The sequence below is a fragment of the Halichoerus grypus genome, chromosome 5, assembly GCF_964656455.1.
Source record: "Halichoerus grypus chromosome 5, mHalGry1.hap1.1, whole genome shotgun sequence".
NCBI classification, from domain to species: Eukaryota; Metazoa; Chordata; class Mammalia; order Carnivora; family Phocidae; genus Halichoerus; species Halichoerus grypus.
The window spans coordinates 124,923,372-124,943,504 of NC_135716.1; the positions used below are offsets into that span (position 1 = coordinate 124,923,372).

At 43.7% G+C, this 20,133-nt stretch overlaps 1 protein-coding gene across 1 annotated transcript in view; it reads right to left on the reverse strand.

Moving 5' to 3' along the window:
* Positions 1-3,747: 3,747 nt before the first annotated feature.
* ST6GALNAC5 (ST6 N-acetylgalactosaminide alpha-2,6-sialyltransferase 5) overlaps positions 3,748-20,133 on the reverse strand; it is a 156,400-nt gene continuing 140,014 nt past the window's right edge. Inside the window, exons 4-5 of the mRNA XM_078072900.1 lie at positions 15,827-15,934; positions 3,748-4,254 (exon numbers count right to left, since the gene is read on the reverse strand). Coding sequence (XP_077929026.1) covers positions 4,023-4,254; positions 15,827-15,934 — 340 coding nt within the window. The 3' untranslated portion in view covers positions 3,748-4,022. The remainder of the gene's footprint in view (positions 4,255-15,826; positions 15,935-20,133) is intronic.

A 20,133-nucleotide genomic window follows, 5' to 3' on the forward strand; every position in this document is an offset into this window, starting at 1 on the left:
TGGCATGTGCTAGAACCTGGGCAGTGGATTCACTTTTCCCCCCAGTGCCTTAGTGTTATAGTTCTCTTTGAGGTGGCTTTTCAGTAGGGTGACTCACTGTCCCAGTTTGCCTGGGACTTGTCCTGGTTTTAGCACTGACAGTCTGTCTTGAAGCTCCCCCCACCCCCTTCCCCCACCTTGGGGGGAACCAGGACAGCGCTTCTGAAGAACCTAGTCCTGGAGCCAAATGTAGTCCCCCCACCTACTGTGCTCATTGCCTGGCAGGGTCCACCCCAAACCTGTTCCCCAGGTAGGTCTCTAGTTTAAAAACCTACAAGGAAGACCTTAACAGCCTCCAAAGACCACTGGTTGAAGAGCCCAGTGTAGACAAAAGAAGACAATCAGGAGAAAATGATGGCAGAAGGATGGGATTGAGGTTCCAGAGAGAAGCAGTGAAGATGGAAGGAAGAATTGGCTCAGGTACGAAATAAGTAGGAGTGTTACCCTCACATCCTAACACCGCAGAGAGAAGAGGAATCTCAGAGTAAGTCTGAATTAACAGTCTGAATCACCACCCCAGTGGAATTCAGGGTATATTTCTGAAATGAGGTCACTCCTACATAAGGGCAACTATTTGGGTGGGTATTAAATAGGTATGGATATGCTCACATAAGACTGTATGAATTCTGACAAAATTCCACTTTGTTCCTTTCACTTTCACTTAGCATTCATTTAGCTTCCAAATCAATAATTCTAACTTTTGAGGTGAGTTTTTACTTCAAAATGAGGTTATATCCTTCAATTTTAATGTAATTAAAATAGATCGGTAATGGAGAATAGACAAAGGCAATCTGTCCTGAGAGGTGTTGTTTGGAATCTGATGCACATACTGACAGTAATGTCAGGATTCTGAGAGACCACACACAAATTTCTCTTTCAGGTACAGTATTTTGTGTTTTGCTTTCATTTATTTTTTTGAAGAAAAGCTCTCACTCTGAAATCTTAGGAACTTGGGAGTTCCTGAATTGCTCTGGTTTTATGTCTAGCCCTTAGGAGCACATCCCAGGGTTAGTGAAGCACAGGGACTTAGTTACCAAACACCCATTAACCATAATGGAAATCACACAGCAAAGTCCCCACGCAGCACACTGAGTATTTACCTCCTAATGTTCTTTTAATGTATGCTTTCTTGGGTGAATATTTACTGTAGAATATTAAATGTAGGATTCCTCTTTTTATGGGCCATTTGGAGTGATTGATTTTGTTTGTGAATTCCTGTATCTTTGCCCATAATGGCTATCTATTGTAATGGCCTCTGCCAAATGTTCTTGCGTTGAAATAACACAGGCCATGGATCGACCAGCTGTGGCTTTGTATTACTGGGGTCTTAAAAGCTAGGAGGTAGCTGATGACACAGCTGGGAAAGAAGAAAAAGGTGTCTAACCTAATGAGTATGACTAAGTCTCCCAACACAATTGGATATTGAAATCACTGAGGTCTGTAAACATGGTTCTGTCGCCATCTTTTCTATCAGAGTTGATGTTTAATGGTGTTGGATGGTGTTGAGATGGAGAGTCAGGAAATGATAGTGGCAAGATAAGAATTCAGTTGCCCACAGCCAGCTCCGTCGGCACAATCTATTCAGAATTCTAGGCATTTTCTTGAAATGCTATAATAAAAACCACTGCCCAAGTGATTGGTCTTATACCTATTTATACCATATTTTTAAAAATATAAATTCCTATACTCCCATATGTTAGCTACATTTAAATTTAAGCTATTTCTCAGTGAAGTTAGGGATTTCAGAATTTGGTTGCTTTACACTCTTTTGAGTATTTGGGAAGGAGGAAGAAGTTACAGAAAAGATGGAGTTATCATATGGTCTTTTTAAAAAAACAAAACAAAACAAAAAACCAAATCCTAAAACCTAAAGATAACACAGACATTTGAGATATTATTAGATTAGGTATTACAGCTACATTTTTGCATGTCCCAATTACACTTTTCCAAATTTCCATAAAAATAAAACTTGTTAAAGGAGCTACTTACATCTGAACAACGTAATGTCTTCAAGTGATGGTAAAGGTGGCCTATAAATCCATCACATGAAATTCATACTCTTTCATACGTCACACAAAGTATTGTGTGTCCAGAGTACATGCTGCAGAAGAGATTGTGCTGGAATAAAATTCTACAGTCTCTTTAAAAACTATGATAAAGTTTAAAGAGAGCACATACATTTCAATTGTACAATTTAACAGCTCAAGCTACACCACAATAATCCCAACTTTGTTTCTGGCATATAAATATCCAGACTGTGTTTGCACCCCAACCACAGTACCCCGTATAATTAGTAGTACTAGTTAGTGCAAGGGAATGGAATCTTAGTACTAATTAAGGAAAGGAAAAGGAAGTGGCAATGTGAAAAACCTTTAATCACAGGTCAGGTCATGTTCTGTAAAACAATGTCGGTCTCCATACGTAATACTTGCTGGTGCCTTCGAATTTGGCATTGGAAAAAAAAATGCATGCCTTCTAAGTCATGTGGGAAAAAAAACACCGGTATATTTAAAAAAAAAAAAGACCAGTTTTGAAGAATTTCACTTGCTTAAATGAAGGTCCTTCATACTGCTATCTTGGCTCTGAATAAAATAAGTCCTTCAGACTCCTCCAGACCAGGGAATGGCTGTGACTTGCAAGGAGTGAATCTGAATAGTTCACAGGATAAATAAGTCATATGATAGGAAATCTCCTTGTGTTCTCTTCTCCTTCTCACAGACTCAGAGAAAGGCTGTTCCTTGCTCCTATAGTCAGGGAATACCACAGAGGTTCTCTCTCTCTTAGTTTTTTTTTTTTTTTTGCCCCCTCACCCCCACCTTTTTAGGTGCAAAAAACACAGAGAAGCAGGGGGTAGACAGTAGCCAATGGGGACCAGTGAGGAAGTTATGTTCTTAACCACAGAGGGAGATAGATGGTAGGAGAATAAAAAGACCCCCTAAAATCAGGCTTTTGCTACTGTAGAAACCACATCATTCCGAGTGCAAGGTCCTCAAATGGGTCAATGAGAGGCTTACAGAATTTTAGATTTGGAAGGAAACTTAGGCGGTCATCTGGTACAGGGACATCATTCTAAGACGAGGAAACTAGGGTTTATGCCAAGTAACCTACACCAACTATCACTAAAGACAACTATCTTTAAGTTTCTTTTGTTAGTATCTTTTTGTTATAATAACACAGTTTTTGGTTTTCAGTTTTGTCATTTGGAGCATTTCTTTACGTTAGAAAATGTCATAGCTCTTCTTGAAGCCTAAGGGTTCAAAAAACACAACACGACATTTCCAAGCCAACCGCATGCTAACAATGAGCGTCGTGAACCCAGTCACTCACCAGCCCCATTCTAGTTGTCTTCCAACCATCACTCAGTGTTAAAAGAGTTAAGAAGGATAAATTACCACATAATCATCATCTATAAAAATACTGGCCTAGAGTTACACTAAAAAACTCTTAATAAATAAATATTGGGCATTTGCTTTATGAAAGTCAGTGGAGATATGCTCTTCAGAAATCATGTCCATACTTTCAGACTGCTTTTTACAAATCACACATACAGAGCCCAACAGATGACAAAGATTATAGATCAGGTTAGGATACAACAACTTGATAGAAAAACGTCCTTCGATGTGGCATTTCTACAAAGGAACACAACTAACATGGTTGAGTTGCTCGTGTTTCAGTTTTGAAGGCAATAAAGAGATCCAGACTGTTTTTTTAGCCACGGCAGCATCACTGACATGGGTGTTTCGCTCTTAAGGTAACCCCTTTTGCAAGGGATGACACTCATGAGGACCTATTAATTCTGGCATTTTTCTCCTTACAGACCAACTGCACTGCTTGGGAGTCACGCCTCCGAGGCATCTGTACATGCTGCTTATTGAGTGTCCTCTCCCGATTCTGTCCCTTTTGTGTCTGCTGGCTCCGGAAGTTCAGTGCCCTGGCGTCTGATACCGTAGGTACTTGGGATTTTGGTCTGGCACCCTCATTGTTCAGAACACAGGTTTATTCTCCGGAGACTTTAGAGCAAGTGATTCTGGTTTCCAGTCTGGTTGAAAAAAGTGAATGTTGAATGTCCGTGCCCAGTTCTTAAAGACGCGTTTCTCCGTGATGAAGCGATGATGACTGCCCTTCCGTCCTCGCTCGTGCGAGAGGTACATTGTACATTCGTCAGGTCCAAACGGTTCATAATAGTGATAAGGTACTGAAGGGTGATTGGGATCCCTGTAGGAGGAAAATGAGATGACTGAGTAAAGGGAAAAAAAAATTCCTTTGACTGGTTAAGCTGATGAGCACAACGCATATTTCCAAGTTAAAACGCAACAAAGGGTTTTTCTGATGTGTACACAAAAGCAAGTGGAAAGGTTTTGAGGTTTTGAAATAAATGCACTGAGCATCATTATCAAAGAGAGAGATTAAAAGTATACCACAGGACCTGCAGGTGTTTGGGATCTAGAAACTACATACTACTAAGACCCCACTATAGTTCTTCCACTCTTGCCCGTATAGTCTATTCAGCATAAGCAGCTACAAAGATATTTACAAAACAAAAACACACCACATCTCCCTCCCCACCCCACCGCCCCAAACCTTCCAGAGGCTTCTAATTATAATAAAAGCATGCCTTATTGGGTGTTACATGAGTTGGTTCTTTCCAGAGCCTTTTCCTAACCCAGCCTTGCCCACTGTGCTCCAGCCATACTGGCCTTTCTGGTCATCAACTCTGCCAAGCTTGACCTTCAGGTCTTGGCACGTGAAGGCAGTCACCTGGTTGTAACGTGCTCCTAACCAGTTCACTCCTCTCACCGCTGGGTATTGACTTCAATGTGTCCTCTTCAGAGAGGCTTTACCTGACGCCTGTCCTTTTGCTCTCTCTTTCTCTCTGTCAGGTTTATTTTCCTTACAGCATTAATCCCTCTCCAGAATTGCTGTAGTTTACTTGTTTATAATCTGTTCATGAGGGCAAGCCTTTGTCTTGTTCTTAGTAGGTACTCAATAAATAATTTTTGAATTTCTGTTGTTGAAAGAAATTTATATGGAGTTAGCAGGTAAACAGCAAACCTCTAAAGAAAATTTCTCCTCCAACATGGAAAGTTGATGATCCTAGTTTGATCCCACGGAACAAAGACAGCAAGCACAATGCCACCATTTTCTTCTTGTTGCTCTAGGTAGATGATGGACTCAAATCCAGAGTCTCTAAATTCAGAAATTCCAAATCCTCAAATCCTCGCATTATAGCCTGATAGCGCCAGTAGTTTTTGTTTCTCTATCCCTATTTCGCCTCAAATGAGAAACACTGGCTCATTTCTTCAAGGTAGTGTGCAAAGGATTAATGTGTTGAGGTGGTTGGGTGCCCTGTTGTAGGGTTACTAAAATATCTAACCCCCAAAGAGCCCTGCTCTCACACCGGTTTCCGTTCTAGTCCAATCCACACCACCTCTTCCATCTTGAAGTCTAGATGATAAAATTAGTCAAGGTATCCCAGCAGGTAAACCTTCCTGCTTGAGCTACACTCACCAACTGGTTTTGATGCAAAGCTTTAGTGCTTCTCTTAAAAGGCTCAGGCAAATCACCTTTCCATACCTGGTGCCCTGGGGTCCCCACTGCGGTCACTCGGGCTCTACTCCAAGTACAGTAACTTTGTTTCCCAGAGATGTTCATCCTGCTAGGCACCTATTTGTTTTCTTCAGAGGAGATCAATACACAAATAGCTTCTAGAGTAGCAACTTTACTGAGGTCAGGGATCGAAGTCTTTTATCAAGAGGGGTGTCAAGTTTGTGGCTCTGACAATAAACCTTTTGAGCTGCCTCTCTTCTGAGGTTAAAGTTCTTCCAGGAAGAGAGATTTATTTTTGTCATGCAGCATTTAAACATTCCTCATCCTGAGTTGGATGCGATGCTGAATTAATACTTTGCATCTCTATCATGCTTGCCTCAGAAGTATCTCTGTGTTCTACCGTGAAACATCAGATCCAATCCTGTCTAGTTAATATAGATTTCACTTCTTTGCTTACTCCAGAAATTGGAATCCCCTTAAAATTTTAATAGAGGGTATTTTCAATGCAGAAAATGCATTCTAGGAAGAATTCAAGTTGGAACTGACCACCATGAAGAAAAGAATAAACAAGAAAAGATAGAAATTTATGAGACAAATGTCCCCAGGTTCATATGGCATAATTTGGGGAACCATGCCAAATTCACTGTGGCATGGTATACTTGGGGTTAAGCTTTTATTCCAATATCAATTAGGTTTTAAATCTGATTTATCTGCACTTTGAACATATTACTGGCATCAATCTGATGAAAGAAACAAGCTTCTAAAAATATCATGAGATTGAGTTGGCACCTCGGAATACAGAGAAATTGGAAACCAGCTAAAGGATGCTAGAAGATCAATTTCCTTATTCAGGAAGACCTTCTCGTGGAATAAAAACTTATCTGGCTCCCTATTGATCCCCTAGAGGGAGAATTACATTTACACATTTAATTGTTATGATTTCAAAAGGGTCCAAATAAGTGGGGTTGTTGCCACACCTTAAAACTCTGCCCAAATGGCCGAGGAGTGCTTTGTGGGCCTTGAGAAGGCAGAGCCAAAGCACCTGCAGGAACAGCCTGCCATCCGCTGTAATCCACTGTTGTGTTCAGGAAGCCCTTCCTAGTGCAAGGTCATAATTCCTTAGGTCTTTTCTCAAACCTGACTTCCTAAAGGCTGCCATAGCTTTTTCTTCCTCCACCTGACCCAAGAGCAATAAATATCAGCAGAATTTCCACATCAGGAGGCTATCGTTGTAAAGGAGGACTCTGGCCCCCAAGTTCCTGTTTGGGGGCCAGCAGAAGCTGAGGGAATGGAGGTATGGGGGCGGGGGGTGGCAGAGATCATCGAAGAGCCAGTTTCCCAAGGGGCCACAGCCGCAGCCTGTCATCAGCACTCCAAGGGCCACCTCGGAATAAATCCTGCCAAATGATGTGCCGAAGGATTTTGATTTCTTTAGGGAGGAAGCAGAGTGGGGCGGTGGGAGTAGTGAAAGAAGGAACATTCGGTGCACAAAGGGAGCTTTAAAGAAATAACATGGCTTGTGTTCTACCTCCACAGATTTGGGTTTAATTGATTTGGGAGAGGGTCCCAGGCACGGCTATTTTTAAAAAAGTGACTTAGGTTTGAGTATCAAAATACATAATGGTAGTACTGGATTATAAAATCCATAAAATAAAAGAAATACCCGTAAGTCCATGAGGATTTCAATAAATAACTGAATCTATAAATAAATGAGAAAGAAGAAACGGCATTTCCTTACAGAAGAATTCCAATCAACAAATCCAGAGAGAATGAGGGAATAGAGAAATCACCATTAAAACAGCCTTGTAACTGTTGCAGGCCAGGTGCGCCGATGAATGAAACATTAGTGGGAAAAAATATGAAGAGAAATAGGTTATTTGCATGAAGTATCTCCCCCAAGATATTTATTAATGACAAAAGGAAAAACAGTAACTTCGCGGTGAGTAAACCCAGCAGACACCACCTTAGCGAAGCGATCAAGGTTAACATTGCCAGTAATAAGACATTTGACATCATGTGTCGGTTGACGTGGGCTGCTGGGAAGGGCTTACTGCTTCTGTAGTACTCTCCCCAGGAATGCACAGCCTCAATCCGATCATGAGAAAACATCACACGAATCCAAAGTGAGGGATCTCTGGCTATAACGACATTGTGAAAGATAAGAAGAGGCTGAAGGACGGTCACAGACAGGAGACTGAGAGCTGGGATAAGTAAACGCAAAGGGATCCTGGCATGGGTCCTGGAGGAGCTCCAGGACATCAGCCAGACAACTGGTGAAATCAGAATAAAGTCTGTCGTTTGGGTAAGAGTTCTGCACTGTTGTTAATTTCTTAGTTTTGATCATTGGACCATAATGATGCAAAATGCTACCATTAGGGGAAGCTGGGTGAAGGGTATACAGGAACTCTCTGTGCTATTTTTGCAACTTTTTCTGGGTAAGTTTGAAACTTTTTCAAAACAAGGGGTGCCTGAGTGGCTCCTTCAGTGGGTGTCTACCTTCGGCTCAGGTCATGATCTCCAGGGTCCTGGGATCGAGTCCTGCATCGGGCTCCCTGCTCAGCGGGGAGTCTGCTTCTCCCTCTGCTGGCCGCTCGCCCTGCTTGTGCTCTCTCTCTCTCTCACTCTCTGACATATAAATAAAATCTTTAAAAAAAAAAACTTTTTCAAAACAAAAAATTAAAAAAAACATGTTAATGTTGAAAAGCGCCGTAGGAGATTCTAATATGCAGCCAGGGTGAACACAGCTGATTCAGTGAAGTACTTGCTCGGCTCTGGTGCTTCACTTCCATGATCTGTTCCATGTCCCCATCAGGCAAGGGAGGGAGCACAAGGTCGGTGTCACTGCTCCATGTGACGGCTGAGCAGCCAGCAGGCAGGTGGGGTCCGGTGCCTGGCTGTAAGCACACAGCCTCACCCATAGACCATCCCAGCCGCCGGACTTTACTTACCCTTCCAGCCCCAAACAGCGCTCAGCACTTGACATGACTGAATCCTCACAGTGCCCCCGGGGCCAGAGGTACCGTTCTGACCCCTAGTTTAGAGATGACAAAACTCATGTATAGAAAAACTGAAGAAGTTTTAGGGCTCAGATTTAGACCAAAGTGGAACTAAGAGCAAGGCTCCATATCTTGGAAAAACTGCTCTACCAGGTGGGTTTCTGTACCAATGGCACCTCAGGTTCCTGCTGGAACGGCTCTGTCCTCGCTGTGCTCTCCCGAGCACCTATGGATAGAGGCGCCCCGTGCTCGGTGGGTACTGTGCAGCCAGTCGGCGTGAGCAGCAGACGCCTTGTGCTCACTGACAATTCAACTCACTAATGTTAATGGTAATGGGAGTTTGTCATGTTCCATTTGTGACTCTCCTAAAGCTAAGCTGCACAACTGGAAGAAGCCTCATAACGTTAACAAGCATGGAAGACTCCTCCCAATTCTGGGAATGATCTGGGTTGACCCTGATCCATTAGTTGGGGCTGAATTCTCCACAAGGCTACAAAGGTCCCAGGAAGGGAATGGTGGCTTTGCTTCTCTCTAGAGCTCTCAGACCCTCTCTAAACACGCTTCTATTCTTGGCATGGTAGCCAGCCTCCAGTAGGTAGTCAGGATACGCTTGACGAATAGAGCTGAGTTAACAGCTGTCGAGTGTCTAGGGTGTTCTGAAATTGGCTCGCACTGGGGGCCTTTAGGGGTACTAGGTAGCATTCTGAAGAAAATGTTCCTGTAGCAGGCTTTCCTACACATCTGCTTCAGCCCAGTGGGACCTGCTGAGTCACCTTTACTCTGTTGTCTTGATTTCTTGTCCTTCCAGCCTCTTTCGGAAGGAAAAGAGCCAAACGCCTTGGAAGACAGTGGACTAATACTGGGGACTCTGGGGCAGACAGAGTGCCAAGAGCCTGCAGCTGTCCACCCTTTATGGGGCAAAGAGCTGGAGTGAGTCGTCTGAACCCCCCACTCGCCCTCCACGACTCAGGCACCTCAGGGGGTGCTACAACACCTCTTAATAGATTCCACAGGAGAGGAAGTGGTGAAAACACCCCGGGACCGCTAAGAGTGGGTCAAATTATGGCAAAGATGGAAGAAGGAAATCATGGCAAAGAGAAGCGTCAAATAATATATTTGAAGTCTACTTCATAAAACGTGAACCTCCTTGGTGCATTACCATTCCCTACCTGTCCTCTGTAAGCATCTGATTCTACACGGTGGACTGTCGCCAACTAGGAACATTCCCTGTTACGCTGGCAGCTTTATTAATGTTTGCCAGCTAATAATTCTAGCAGAATCGACTCTCTGATATTCACGATACCTTTGAGATGTCCTTCACATTATGGATGAGATATTAATTTAGTTCCATGACAGTGATCACTCTGAGTCATTACTCTGCTAATTAATACTTGAGAAATGATGGGTGACAGAGAGTTGTAAGCTTGGTAATGTGTTAAGTATGACCAGAAATAAGATTATTAGGTAGAATTTAAATGCTTGGCCCATTATTATCACAAATAATTTACAGTGGAAAATGAGATTAAAAATACTCACCATAACTTAGTTTGCAAGGCAAAGATAACAGATTTTTTTTCATTGCAATTTATAGTCCATCTAGAGAGCATGGATTTGGCTTCCTATATGGATATGGCATGACTTACGGGTCTACTGTCCACACGAGAATATATTTTGAGGCTGTCTCTGGTGCAACGTGGCATTAATTTCCCCCAGCTTTCAAAACACCGATGAGCCTGGAGTCCAGTGATAGAGGCAGGATGGAGAGTAATTGCCTGATGCCCGAGCCCCTCTGGGAAGACCTGATGCTCGCTCCGGCTGAGAACGCCGAAACAGGTGGCTGCCACTGCCTTCCTAGGACCCTTGAGATTTGAATTTGCCATTTGCTAATTATACTTTTCATTCATTGGGCACTTTTCCGGCTTGGGATAAATACAGAATCAGTTTCTTAAGCACCGCCAAGGAAAGGAAGGTTTTTCTTTATTCACTGAGTCAATCAATACTGAGTCCATACTATGTGCCAGACACAATAATAAGCACTAAAGACACACATGTGGACTGAGCACTGACCCCTCCTCTTGATGAGATGACAGGCAAATAAAGGATCTGGACAAACCCGTCCGTGGGGGGGGCGGGGCAGGGGCACAGGCAGGGTCTGACTCAGACAGGAGGTGAGGGAAAGCTTGTTGGAGGAGGGTCTGCTGCATGTGAGACCGTGGGGCGAGGTCCCGCAGACCCTGGCTCGGTCACTTCCCTGCTCTGTGACCCTGGGTGGCTGTTTTAGGTCTTTAAGCTTCACATGTGAAATGATGATGAGAATAATGTTGATCTCATGGGATTATCATAAAGCTTCCATGAAATGGTGCATGTATTCATACTAAGCGCAGGACCAGCGTGTGTTGTGTCCAGAAAACTATCAGCCGTGAATAGTATTGTAAAGAACCAGCAGCGATCAGTCAGATTAAGAAGGAAGGGGATGGAAATTCCAAGCCGAGGGCCAAAGGCCAGATGTCTGCAGGGTGAGTGCCTTTGTAAGTTTTCCCTATGGCAAAAAGAAGTCTGTGTGGGGAGAGAAGATGGGACTAAAGCCGATGCAGAAGCCAGGTCCTGGAGGGCTGCGTGCTAAGCGAGGGGCTGGGAACCGGGCTCTAACAGCTCTGGGGCCCGACTGAGGGGTGAGGCTGACGGAGTCGGGTGTGCTCTATCCAGAGCATGGTGGTGTCTGGAGGGGAAGGAGAAAGCCCAGAACTGGGGAGGGCAGTCAGCAGCTACCGCGACACCAGACTACAGGGGAAAGGCTTACGTGCTTGTCAGATGACTTTCACTGTTGGATTCGGCCAGGTTTTGAGGAACGCGTCTGTCCATTTATATGTCTGCTGCTCCCATCTGTGGTTTTAAATATGAATGTGGGGCTATTGTTCTTCCTGAGGAGTCCATGTGCTTAATAGTTTAGGGGCTACTAGAGGTTTTCTTGCCAAACAGTGAGTCCTGGAAGCATCTCAGACCCTTTGGGTGGAGGGGTAGGGAGGCCAGACCTCCGGGAGAGCTGGATGGAAGTGGGAGCTCTAGGCTTGTAGGGGCGAACCTCTCTACCCTTATTTTGGGAACCGGTCACTCATGGATTGCTTAGCTGTTTGCCCCCCCGCCCCTACCCAGGGTATAATTTAGTCCCCTACTCCCTCGCCCCCTCTGTCCCCTCCCTCATCCTATGCATATAGCGGCTGGCATTCCCTTTGGGTCACTGCTGCCTTAGGCTGACAGAGATGACCGCAGAAGTAGCCCAGTGTTTGGTCTCTCTGTGCCTTGGTTTCCCCGGCAATAAGAAGGCAACGATTAGATTCTCCTGAAAGGTGTGTGACCATGTGATATAGATTGGAAAACAGCAGGACTGTAGCTTAGACCAGAGGTTGTCAAAGGTCCTACTTGCCATGCCACCCCTTGTTAGAGAAGAGCCCCGATGTAAACCAGATAGAAGTGGGTCTGCTCTTGATGGAGTGGGGATGGGTGGGCCCAGTCGTCGTTCTCTCTTGGCTCCTTGCCCCTGTTCCACCTGGGAGGGTCAGAGGAATGCAAGGACCCCTCTGAGTCCGGCAGAAAGTCAGAGGTGGATGTTTGAGTAAAGCTGCGGGTCAGATGCGACTGACAGGCAGCCAGTGAGGATTTCCTCCCACAGGTACCTGTGAGCCTTCTGTCCCTTTTGACTGACTTTGTCCAAGTGACACTCGGGATACTGAAGGCAGAGCCTTGTATTATTCATCTCTGATTATGTCCTCAGTACCCAACACGAGTCGGTTGAGGGAATGAAGTCTCTATGGTTAATCTAGCAAATAACCCCTTTTGAGGATACTGGTTGTGCCTTAAAGTCTGAAAAAGTTAATTTACCAAAAATCAGCAGTTGGCTCTCTTTTTGCTTGCTGAAATCTGGCCCCATGTGCCTTACCCTTCAGTCCCGTGAGACACTGGGCGCTTTAAGGAAGCAACAGAATGGGCAGGTTCACTCGAGCCGCCCCAGGTGATGTCCTGTGGGAGCTGGAGGCCACGTGCAGTGAACTCCCAATGGGGTTCATACAGGAGGCCACACAGGGCCTTCCCTTTCTAGCACCAGGCTCTCCTCACCACCTGGGCATCATTTGTTACCGCTCGCTGGACATCTCCTTAAAATGTGCTAATGGGCATCCACACTTGCAGATTAGCGTGTCCCTTCACCTGATAAATTTGTGCATGCTTAATATACACCAAGGGTGTGCCAAGCCTTCCTCATCTATTATCTTGTGAGATTATCATATAAACCCTTATGGTAAGTACTGTTGTCTTCACCATCTTACAGATATAGAAGCTAAAGCTTCAGAAATAGTAAGTAACTTGCCCAAGATCACTAAGGTCAATAAAGTCAAATAACTTTCTGAAAGTCATATAACTTCTGAGAAGCAGAAACGGTTATTTTCTTACCCATATGAATACCCTTTCACTATAGCACTAAGGAGAGAGTAGAGGACAGGTCTATTCATTCACTTGCTGTTCATGAAGCATCTGCTATAGGCTAGGATGGCAAACATCTGTGGTCCTGCGCACCAGGCCTCCAACACTGAACCAAACACACAGAAATTGCGGCCCTTGGAGAGTTTATATTGCAGCAGGCTCAACCAGCCTGAGCTCTGCCATCTCCCAGAACCTTCCCCACCATTTCTGGGTCCTGGTGATATCTTACCTCCTTAAGTCCTAGAGCTCAGGTCACATGAACCCTGCTTGGCCCTTATATTTCTCAATTTCTTCCAAAATAAAAACAAAAGGGGGAATGGCTAGATGAGTAACAGGACTGACTTACAAGTTGCTTTTTCATTCTCTGGTGGTAGATACTGTTTGCGAGTGTCATTTGACTCCAAGAGGCTGTGCTGTGTTCATCACATTTTCGTGTGGATAAGGCTTACAGTGAGTTTCTAGAAGGCAAGAGCTGTGTCCTATTCTTTGAACCCCCCTGAAGTTCTTGGTACCTTTTGAGGCAACTCTCAAGAATTTAGGAAAACCTTAATAACTATTTTCTATATCTTATAATATCCTATTAATTATTAGTAATATTCATAATACCAGTAGTCTTTCCTGAGCACTGTGTGTGGGACACTGTGTCAGACATTCTACAATCCACGATCTCATTCAATCCTCACCATGACCTGCTGGCCTTTATTACTGCTTTCTTATTACCATCTTGCAGATGAGGGAAGCAAGGCTCAAGGTCACCCAGCTTCTAACTGGGTGCTTCAGCTAACCGGTCCTGGAACCAAAGGTTAAAGGAACTTGGGAGGGAGTGTGGGCCACTCCCGGCTCTTTCCTTCTGAGCCTCCCTGAACAGGCATAACCACTGAACAGGCTGCTCTCTCCAGCCTAACCGTGTCTGCCGCACGACACCAGGTGAACTTCTCCGCTTGCTCTCACAGCTCGCAGAGCACAAGGATCCTCCCGAAGAGTTCTTGGAGAAAGCAGGCTGTGAGAGCAACCGTTGAACCTTCGGGACAGAGGCTGGGGAGCAGACCGCCTGAGCCGCTGGCAACATAAGGTACACCGATAGTCTCTTGACTCCCTCGTTAGCGCCCTTCCGAAAGCTGCTTCCCTCCTGCGGACGTGAAGTCGTGATGAGCTAACTCGGAGCAAGAGAAATGACAGGTTAACTTGCCTTTCATTTGTTATCCATAATAAATGGAATATTTCCTTGAATACTCTAAGTCATTAACATTTCAATTTATTCATGCTCTTTCTCTCTGGTGTCCTAATGGCAATATTACATAATTACACCTGCCATATAGCTATCAACTTTGACGGCTCTTTGCGTGTCCGTAAGCACCTGCTCCCACTGCCTTTGTTAGCCTGTTGGGTTGAGGAGGCAGTTTGCTTTTTTTTTTTTTACACTATCCTACCTTCTTTCTGTGCATGGATTGCTAAATAGGGAAACAAAGCCAGTGAGTTAAGTGACGAGGGACTGGGTGGGGATCCAAGCTAACTCTTGCCATGTATGAGGCGCTGCTCCAAGCACTTTATGTGTATTAACTTGTTTAATCCACCGACGACCCCATGGCCGAGCCTACAGTATCATCACGTCCACTTCTAATGAGGAAGCTGAGCCACAGAGAGACTGAACAAGTAGCTCGAGGTCACACTCGGTTAGGAAGTGGCCAGGCGGAGCTGACTGGAGCTGACCTCAGAATGCACACTCTTCCTTACACATCACGTCACTCCTGAGGACCAGTGAGTCTAGGCAACTCTCAAAGGCCTCTTCTGTCCAACCTTCTCTTCTGTGCCCGGACTCTCACATACAAACTGATACTGCTGCCGTGTTGGGTCTTTGGGTTAAAGAGAGTGGGAGAAAAGTGGCAAAGTGGTAAATCAGCATGATTAAGTCCTCTCTTGTCCTTGCATCCAACCTCCAAACTGCAGATTCTGTGTAAAATACCTATGGCCTTCAAGAAGTCGTTAGGTTTCAAACACACGAAGGTAGAGCAAGAATACATTTTAGTGAGCAAGTTCAAAATGCCCCCACCCCAGGTTTTGCTATTTGAAGATCAGGATGGGGGCCATAGGCAGGTCATCAGGCATTCCTGAAAAGTAGGGTACTTTCTGAAATCATGGGTGAATTTTCAATCAGGCTGCCACAAATCAGGCCCTGAGGTTTTCCCAGTGCGTCTGTGGGTACACACCCCTGGCCGGGCACATGCGAGGAGGGAACTTAAGGTAGCAGCAGAGATGTGTGTATGTTCCCTTTAAAGTGGTATAATAATTATGTCTGTGCTTTTGGCCTTAGAAGCACAAACCAAGGCTACTGATGTGGGGAGGAAAAGAGGCTCAGAGCAGTATTTTAATTTTAGAAAACAGGCCTTACTGTCAAAGAAATTGCTCTCTTTAATTCATTAAAAATTACCATATTCCTTTCAAACGAGAATAAAACTAATATTCTTTAATGCTTGCTCATCATTAATATTATGCCAATTATTGCATTACTTTTGGTTGATAAATATTCAGAGGATAAATGAAGCCCACAAGATGGATTAATTCTCCAGCAGTACAAACAAAAACTTTCAATATTTTATATCACATAATTAAATGCTGTTTGTTGTTTCTAGAACCAGAACTTGGGACATGTTAATTAATTGCTTCGAGAAGACAGTTAGACATGTTTCATGGTTGATATTTGGAATCAGATATTTATAAACCCTGCACGACACTGCTGAGATGAATTACACTTGCAGAATAAATCCTACCTGCAGAAGTCTGGGGGCACCATGCCATAAACATTGATCCTGTCACAGAGCTCCAGCGCAATTGTCATTGTGAACCAGCCAGTGCTGAGCCAAGTGTTAGAGATCTTCCTGGAAGGAACAACAATTAAGTCCGCAAGCTGGTAAAGTCATCATTATAACCATTACCATCTTAAATCCTTTCGGGAGCAAGGCTGACGATTAACACATACTCTCTCTCTATCCAGTTGGTAAATAGCTGAAACTTTACCAGGTAGAAATCTCTTACCAACAGCATCGTATTCCACGGTACAGTGATAAATGATATTCATGTTCCACCATGGTGGATTATGATACGGAAGGATGCTCAAGCGACTTCTACATCATCAAAGATGATGATCAATGTTTCAGGGTTTAAATGCGCATGACCACAACCCAATTTCTTGTAAGATGACAATCCCCGTGTCAACTCTTTCTTTATTAACTAGAATACTTGACTAATTAGAAATATTCCTTGTTCCCCAGGCAGGCTAAATGATGAAGAGCTTATTAAATATGTATAAACACAGAGATGTGTCTGTCTATGTATTGATTGATATCTACTGATCGATCAAACAATCTTAACGTAAAAGCTTCCCTTCAATTAGACTAATTAACATTGACATTTTGAATTAATGTCTTTCCTTGGGAAGACTACATTCATTTGGGAAGGGGCTAATTACTAGAGGAAAAGGACCACAGGAATGCTTATGCTTAATTGAGCATTTGCTTTATTTTACCTCAGAACATCCAGAGCCCTCTAAAACTTTTTTTTATTCGAAGACCAAATTGACAAAATTTAAGGAATGAATCTGTGTGTTCCTAAATTCATTCATTTGCCCATTCAAACATCTGTACTGAGCTCCAGCCACGTGCCAAGCCTAAGGATAACTGTGGAGACATAACATCAAGGTCTAATTTGACCCTGTGAGAATGACCCAGTCTACCATGCTTTGCTGCTGTGGATATTAATTTCAATTCTTAGGGGGTTGCTGCTTTTGCTTTTTTTCCAGTGCTTATGGCATGCCTCATTAGCCAGTTTCAAACACCTTATCCCCAAGGTCAGACTGTCTGACTTTGTCCGGCTGTAGCACCGTATGTGATGTGAATACCAGAGTTGCTGAAAAGCTTTTCCACCTGCACTATGTAGCACCCCTCTTTGAGAAGGAAGAAGGCTTTTTGTGAATCAGTTTGCATTATTTCCATTTCACATATGGGCTCCAAAAGCCCATAAAAAAGCCAAAAAAGCAAAGAAGCATAATAAGGAGTCCTTTATTTTGTCAAATACCTGACAGGAATGGGTGATGTAGTCATGCCTGAGTTCGTGGTTTCCACTTTGTAGTTCTTAATCCCTTTACTCATTTTAGCTTTCCATCCCATTGTCCCCTGAGCCAGTACTAGCCCAGGAAGTACATTTTAAAAGCTCCTAAAGATGGGAACACCATGGGTTTGTATGTTGGCTGTTCTATCACGGGCCATCTGAATGACCTAAGGTGGGTTATCACTCATCTCTGAGCCCAGATTGCCCATCTATCACGCAGGCCCGGGGAGCTCTATCTTCCTGGGCTAATCTGCCAACTCAATGAGAGAACACCATAAAAAGAATCCAGTCTGGTGTGTTGATACATCGAGACCCCTTCCTCCTCTCTTGGTTGCCAGATTGGAGCAAATGAAGCAAATAATTCAGCCATTACTTTCAATGTTGTTGTTTTTTTTTTTTTTTTAACATCCCTGAAGACACTGATATCCTTCCAATATGCTGCTACTGACTCTGGTGTAGGATCCACCATCAATCATCAGGGCAGTAAGTACGAAATTCTGGAGCCTCCAGCCTACATAGCTATTAACAATCCTCTTCTTTCTCACCAAGCCTGTATATTCATAAGAACTCTGGGACTTAGGGTGCCTGGGTGACTCAGTCAGTTGAGCATCTGACTTGATTTTGGCTCAGGTTGTGATCTCAGGGTCGTGAGAGCGAGCCCTGCGACGTGCTCTGTGTTGGCCGTGAGCCTGCTTGGGATTCTCTCTCTCTCTCTCTCCCCCTCCCCACCCCTCTCTCTAAAAAAAAAAAGAACTCTGGGACTGAAGGAGGTGGGGCAGAGCAAAGCTAGCTGACTGGGGAAGGAGGCGGGGAGAAGGTTTCTTGCCTCAACTTAGATTCTGTCTTCAGCTGTGGGGTTGTGACAGTGCAATGGTCAGGTGTTCTAGACTCACACTGGGTCAGTGAATAACTGGGAGCTTGTGAGGGCCAGGAAGAGACTATGTCCCTATGCTTTTAAGTTGTCGGAAGTGCCGCGAGGGCTCTCCCAGTGGCAGAAACTCCCCGTTACCTTGGCTCACCACTATCTAATGCACAGCCAGAAGTACAAGAGGACGTGGCTCCACAGAACGAGGTTTCATGCGTAAAAATGGGGGGAACGCATAGTGAAGGATGAAAGAAACTCAAGTGAAGAGTTCTTTAAAGTGCCACTTGCAATTCCCTAGGCTCCTTAAATAAGAGCCTTTTGGGGTCACATGCTATCGAAATGCAACTGCCTTGCGCTGTCTTTCTAAAAAGATTTGAACTCTTTTTCCAACAAAGGAATATCTACTGTTTTTACACTTAATCAACTATAATGAAGGAATATGAAGAGCTGTCATGTGCTTATTAGGGAAAATTATCAGATATTCTTTTATATGATGAAGTAACACACTGAGCTGATAATTCTATAGTGCACACTAAATTACAATTAAAGGCCTTTCTGCTCCACCAGAATCTCATTTATAGTCTCTATGGAAATATTCTTCCTGCAGTTATTTCATTTATGCTTCCTTTATCTAATTACTATAATATTGGTTCTGAATCATATTTTCCTAATATACCCTTATTCAATTAGAAAGTTATTTTCAAGTACAGTTACTTTCTAATATCAAAGAATACCACTTGGCCATCTCTGTCATTTGTCATGCTTCTTAAGTGCAGATTTTCCCCCCTGAGCCATTTTTCCCCCCTCTGCTTTTAAGTAGGGTGAAACTTCTATAAATCAAAATCTATTGAATTATCCTCTTTTTTTCCCAAAATAATAGCCTGAAATGAATGTCCTGATTATGAGACGTACAAGATTAGACATTCCACATTTTGTGTACCTGTAATACATCTTCCTGTTTGGCTGGGTTTCAAGAAAAGCATACAGAGAAGAAATACTCTTGGACCCCCAAACGTCTTGTGTTTTAATTTTCAGAAACATGTTTGTTCTAAAGGGCTATTTCTGACTTGGTTTTCTTAGCTTGGAGTAGTCAAGTTAAGAATATGGACACATGAGAATATTGAGCCAATACAATATTAGCCTCTTTAAGACAGTTTCTTAAAGGTAAGAGGCACAAAGATTCCAGAAGTGACATTGTAGTTTGGCACCCTACAAATCCATAAGTGTGATTCCCCTGAAAAGGGACTGTACGGATCCTTGTGGATGGGTGTCTGCACTTGAGAAGCCCAGTAGCCAGTCCATGAAGACTTGGTTCCCTCTACCAGCTGGGCTCACCAGGGAGACAGACCCATTGAACAAAATTTTCACTGGTCAGAATTTAATAAGCTTAGTGAACAGGATATGTCTCCATGTGAGTGCGTTTCCTAAAGATCTAAGTGACCAAAGGATGGAATGACTGGTCTCCAAGTTATCAACTTAAAATAATCCCTTAAGAAGATCCAGAGCAGTGTGTAGTTATCGTCAACAACTTAGATTGCAGCCGTGTTTCAGGAATTCTTAAATTTAGCAAACAACCATTAAACTAAAAAGAGGGAAAGTGTTTTCTATTGAAGAGTGTTGCTACTTATTTCAAATTTTCCAACCAGCAAAAATGAAACTGTAAATAACTCCTCTCATTCTTCTTCCCTTATAAAATGCTCTGCTGGTTAAATAACTCATTCAAATGAGTGATAGTCTCTCTGATTTGTGGTTTTTACAGGGCAGTAAGTAATTGGATTTCTTGATGACCAGGATCCCCTATGTGATCTACTGGCTGGGCTAACCACAAAGTCCTCTGGGCCTCTAGGGAAGGAGGCCACAGGGCCAGCAGCCAGCTCCCCACCTCTTCTGTCCACAAGATGCCATACTCACCTTGGCCTGGACCTGCTCTCAAATGGTCCCAAGCTTTCCAGAATTTAAAAAGAAAGGTCTTTCACACAAAGAAGTTGGGGCAAAGTTTTGGTCTTTCTCTAAGACCCTGTTCTCTGATAATGAGCTGCCCAACCTAGCCTAGCCATGGCTTTAGTACTTTATGTTCTTCATTTCATTTATCATGTCTCTTTTGTT